The following is a 6000-nucleotide window of genomic DNA, read 5'->3' on the forward strand; positions in this document are numbered from 1 at the left end:
ATTCCTGAGGATGGTAAAGAACTAGATCGGGATGATCAGTGGTAATCGTGTCCCATATAAGAAGGGCACGTGAAAGAAAAAACCCAAAATAGGGTGGCCACCATGGATGCGATTTAAAGGAAGCCAATAGATACAGTATAGTTCATATTCCTATCGCACACCTTCCTGGTTTTTAGGCTCGTGTGTACTGGGTGCTGAAGCGATCACCAGTTGGCAACTGGATTGGTTACAAGTAGATACATATTCACCAGCACACCAAGGATCTTGCAAAAGCAGTCCAAAAACTTTATTCCAAATAAGATCACATCAGAAAAATATAGTGCAACGTTTCGGAGCCGCACAGGACCCCTTCGTCAGGCATGTGATACAGTGCAATTTCAATGTAAATTTTGAGTCTTTCACATTAATTGCTAGGGTGCCACATTGTAGGTGGCATATGTTCTCATGAACATATTGCTCACGTAATTACTCCCTTGCAGATAATACGACACATGGTCCATGTCTAATGTTTACCTTTATACTAATGACCTATATAATGCAGCTCTCCTTCCCCTTCTTATTGGGCAAGGCCCTGGCCTATTAATTATGTTTTTCACTCTTTTCACTTTCCCTTCTCGTTCTCCCCTTTTTTTCCCCTTGTTTCATGCCTTTCTCTTTTTTTCCCTCTTTCTTTCTTTCCTTTTGCATTTTTTTTTTTTCCCTTTTGGACTGCTTTTGCAAGATCCTTGGTGTGCTGGGGAATATGTATCTACATGTTGAACTTCCAGTGACCAGTAATAGAGAGTGAGAATGATAACACCATATTTAACACACCTGCTCCCCATTCACACCCGAGACCTTGTAACACTAACGAGTCACATGACACCGGTGAGGGAAAATGGCTAATTGGGCCAACTTTGGACATTTTCACTTAGGGTTGTACTCACTTTTGTTGCCATCGGTTTAGACATTAATGGCTGTGTGTTGAGTTATTTTGAGAGGACAGCAAATTTATACTGTTATACAAGCTGTACACTCACTATTTTACATTTTAGCAAAGTATAATTTCTTCAGTGTTGTCACATGAAAAGATATAAAAAAAATAATTGCAAAAATGTGAGGGGTGTACTTTTGTGAGATAATGTATGATTAAATTCAGCATTCATATAATTGCCAGATTTCACAATAGGCAATATAGGCTCACATCATGAGCAGTGGGGGTGACACATTCCTACACAGTTGTGGATTTTGTATTGATGGAAATGTACTGTGAGTTTATAGTTATCTTAGTCATTACACCATACTGCTAGCAGACTTGGGTGACAGGTTGTCCTACCATTAGTCGGGTACTCTAAGTCTAGGTTCACATCTATGTGGGCTGCGCTTGATGCGTTTTTTTAGGCACGTTTTGCATTATTAAAACCTTGTTTTTGATGTATATTTGCATGCAGTTTTCAAGCATTTTGTGTTTTACTTTTTTTTTTCTCTTTAAACACTGTAAACACACTGTATATAGCTGGTTGCTAAGGAGCGGGCTGGGAAGCTGGCCGCCGCATCCTTAACAACTGATAAGTCATCAGCTGTCAGTGGGGTTGCTGAATGTTTAAAAAAAATTGTGGAAAAAAATGGCATGGGGTCCCCCATCCCCAGGTTCATCCCAGGCCCTTTTAGTTTGGTAAAGATTTGGAGGGGACCCCCCAAAATTAAAAAAAAATGGCGTGCAGTTCCCTCCAAAATCCATACCAGATCCTTATCCGAGCATGCAGCCTGGCAGGTCAGCGAAGGGAGAGGATGAGCGAGCGGCCCCCTCTCCTGATCCCTACAAGGCCGCATGCCCTCAACATGGGGGGGTGCTTTGGGGCAGGGAGGCTTTGCCCCCCACCCCATAGCATGTTGTCCCCATGTTGATGGGGATAAGGGCCTCTTACCCGCAAACCCTGTAGGGGTCTGCAGGCAGGGGGCATATTGGAATCTGGGAGCCCTCTTTAAAAAAGGGGCCCCCTGGATCCTGACTCTTCCCCATGTGAATGAGTAGGGGGTACATTGAACCCCTACCCATTCACAAAAAAAAAAAAAGCTGTGTAGTGTTAAAAAAACAAGGGGTGGCTACTCCCTGGTTGATGTCACTGGATAATGACACCCTATGGCTATATAGGAAATGGCAGAAAGCGGACCTGACACAACGTAGGCAGTCAGCGTCAGGGAAAGACAGTTTTTTTATTTTTAGTGGGTCAGTGGCAGCGGAGGAAGAAGATATCACTGGAGGAAGAAGAAACCACCGGAGTGAAAAGACAGCAGAGGGAGAAGAAACCACTGAAGGCAGAAGACAGCAGAGGGAGGAGAAACTACTGGAGGGAGAAGACGCGTTGGAATTACGTTGGGGACATTCTTCATTGTTAATAAAGAACTTCTCTTGTATTTTGTAACATTACAATTTTTTTTTTTGTAAATGGGTAGGGGTACAATGTACCCTATACTTATTCACATAGGGGGGCGGGAACCGGGGGCCCCCTTTCTTAAAGGGGGCTTCAAGATTCTGATAAACCCCACTGCCCAAGGTTGTCAGGAAGAGGCCTTTATCCCCATCAACATGGGGACAAGGTGCTTTGAGGTGGAGGGCAGAGGCCCGAAGGACCTGGTATGGACCTGGCGGGGGACCCCACACTGCTTTTTTCACTGTTTTTTTTTTTTTTTTATTTGCCGGCAATTCTTTTGTTTCACATTCCTGGCCCGCTCCTTAGCAACTAGCTATATACATTTTTTTTAAAGGGGAGAAAAAACCACAAAACTCAAAACGCATCAAAATTGCATCACAAATGCAAAACTTGCATTTCTGGTATGACTCCATTGAAGTCTATTACAAGCAAAATGCAAGGGGAAAAAAAATCCCTGACCTTTTCCAGAAGCACACCGGCTGCAAAATGCATAGGTGTAAAAGTGTACCATAGGAAACAGTGTTAAATGGACTGTAGTGCATTTCTGAAAACTGCAAAAAGCACTAATAAAACGCAAAGGTGTGAACGTAGGGTAAATGTTTTGATGCAAAAGGGGCACTTTGTCCCTTTCATCCTCAGTGCCCCCAACCTTAATGTGCTTTGTGTAGCAGATCATTTGATCTAGTTAGTGTCATTTTAGGAATAGACTTTGGACTATTTGGTGGGGATGGGTGTAGTGGTGACAAAGACAGTTGGCCTTTGTGGGCAGGAAATATAAATCAAGTGCATGAAAAAATCCAATCAGTATGATCATTTTGCTTTAAATCACATTGTAGAGTTTTGTTAAACAGTAGATACAGTGCCTTGCGAAAGTATTCGGCCCCCTTGAACTTTGCGAACTTTAGCCACATTTCAGGCTTCAAACATAAAGATATAAAACTGTAATTTTTTTGTGAAGAATCAACAAGTGGGACACAATCATGAAGTGGAACTAAATTTATTGGATATTTCAAACTTTGTTAACAAATAAAAAACTGAAAAATTGGGCGTGCAAAATTATTCAGCCCCTTTACTTTCAGTGCAGCAAACTCTCCCCAGAAGTTCAGTGAGGATCTCTGAATGATCCAATGTTGACCTAAATGACTAATGATGATAAATAGAATCTACCTGTGTGTAATCAAGTCTCCGTATAAATGCACCTGCACTGTGATAGTCTCAGAGGTCCGTTTAAAGTGCAGAGAGCATCATGAAGAACAAGGAACACACCAGGCAGGTCTGAGATACTGTTGTGGAGAAGTTTAAAGCCGGATTTGGATACAAAAAGATTTCCCAAGCTTTAAACATCCCAAGGAGCACTGTGCAAGTGATAATATTGAAATGGAAGGAGTATCAGACCACTGCAAATCTACGAAGACCTGGCTGTCACCTCTAAACTTTCAGCTGATACAAGGAGAAGACTGATCAGAGATGCAGCCAAGAGGCCCATGATCACTCTGGATGAACTGCAGAGATCTACAGCTGAGGTGGGAGACTCTGTCCATAGGACAACAATCAGTCGTATACTGTACAAATCTGGCCTTTATGGAAGAGTGGCAAGAAGAAAGCCATTTCTTAAAGATATCCATAAAAAGTGTTGTTTAAAGTTTGCCACAAGCCACCTGGGAGACACACCAAACATGTGGAAGAAGGTGCTCTGGTCAGATGAAACCAAAATCGAACTTTTTGGCAACAATGCAAAACGTTATGTTTGGCGTAAAAGCAACACAGCTCATCACCCTGAACACACCATCCCCACTGTCAAACATGGTGGTGGCAGCATCAAGGTTTGGGCCTGCTTTTCTTCAGCAGGGACAGGGAAGATGGTTAAAATTGATGGGAAGATGGATGGAGCCAAATACAGGACCATTCTGGAAGAAAACCTGATGGAGTCTGCAAAAGACCTGAGACGGGGATGGAGATTTGTTTTCCAACAAGACAATGATCCAAAACATAAAGCAAAATCTACAATGGAATGGTTAACAAATAAACATATCCAGGTGTTAGAATGGCCAAGTCAAAGTCCAGACCTGAATCCAATCGAGAATCTGTGGAAAGAACTTAAAACTGCTGTTCACAAATGCTCTCCATCCAACCTCACTGAGCTCGAGCTGTTTTGCACAGAGGAATGGGCAAAAATTTCAGTCTATCGATGTGCAAAACTGATAGAGACATACCCCAAGCGACTTACAGCTGTAATCGCAGCAAAAGATGGTGCTACAAAGTATTAACTTAAGGGGGCTGAATAATTTTGCACGCCCAATTTTTCAGTTTTTTATTTGTTAAAAAAGTTTGAAATATCCAATAAATTTCGTTCCACTTCATGATTGTGTCCCACTTGTTATTGATTCTGCACAAAAATTACAGTTTTATATCTTTATGTTTGAAGCTTGAAATGTGGCAAAAGGTTGCAAAGTTCAAGGGGGGCGAATACTTTCGCAAGGCACTGTATCAGAATGGACATCGTGCAGTATATGCAATAATCTGTATTCTGTTTTGTTGTAAAACATGTGTCTTGCTATCTCTTTAGGGTTATGGGCAGTGTCTCTCAGTTTGAAGAATTTGGACGAGTATTCCACTGCCCGAAGAATTCCCCTATGAATCCAGTTCAGAAATGTTCTGTGTGGTGATCCACAGCTTTGCTGATGCCAGCTTTACATTGTTCACAACGCAATTATCCTTGTGACTACATCAGGAGAAGAGTGTCTAAGTGTGCCTTTCCTCCCGCTGACACTGGAATTACTGAGCCTCTCCATCTATATCTTCAGGGGTCAGTGGGTCACTGGAGTGACAGGACACCCTTAGTAAAGTGAAAAATTACCCATGGATGTGATTTTGAAGTGCATACGCTACTAGCATATTTCTAAACCCACTGACATCCGGAGGAATAGTTACCGAGCCCCGAAAACAAAGCCACAGATATATATGAACAGAAGTTGAATTACTGACCTCTTGGCACTTAATGATCATGGGATGCCAGACTCTTGGTATTCAGAAAAACATTGATTACTGGATACTTGAAATCCTAAAAATGCATATGCTGTTGGGCCTTTTTTGGTTTACTTAAGATGGCCAAACAAAAGGCATGAATGAGCTTTCAGCATTTACACCAGATTTTTAAAGAATTACCCACAAATGATTTGATAAAGGGCCTTTGAAGCCTGCTTAATTCGATTTCTGAGGGGTTTGATATCCATAGAGGAGAGCTTACCAAGCACCTTATACCAACGGGCTACAAATCTCCTTCTGCAGATGGCCAATTAGTAAACCAGTTATCATACCTGTAAAGAAAAGACTGCAATGCATATAGAATGAATGAGCCTTATATCACAGAATGTTTTGGTGAATATGTTGTTTCCATACAGAATAAATTTATTGTTTTTTAAAACTTTTATTTTGGCTACTAAAGTAATCTGGATCAAGCTATCATAGGCAACTACTTTTTATTATTCTGGGATACTCCTTTTAAAACAAACGCCGCAAATGTTTATTTTTAGTTAATCATCATTTTTGCAATATCCTGTTATTTGGACTCTGCTGCTTTGATATT

At 41.4% G+C, this 6000-nt stretch overlaps 1 protein-coding gene across 1 annotated transcript in view; it reads left to right on the forward strand.

Moving 5' to 3' along the window:
* ECEL1 (endothelin converting enzyme like 1) overlaps positions 1-6000 on the forward strand; it is a 193558-nt gene extending 187558 nt beyond the window's left edge. Inside the window, exon 18 of the mRNA XM_082252142.1 lies at positions 4981-6000. Within this exon, the coding sequence (XP_082108268.1) occupies positions 4981-5080 (100 nt within the window). The 3' untranslated portion in view covers positions 5081-6000. The remainder of the gene's footprint in view (positions 1-4980) is intronic.

Source organism: Pelophylax lessonae (genome assembly GCF_965119305.1).
Source record: "Pelophylax lessonae genome assembly, chromosome: 3".
In the NCBI taxonomy this organism is placed as follows: Eukaryota; Metazoa; Chordata; class Amphibia; order Anura; family Ranidae; genus Pelophylax; species Pelophylax lessonae.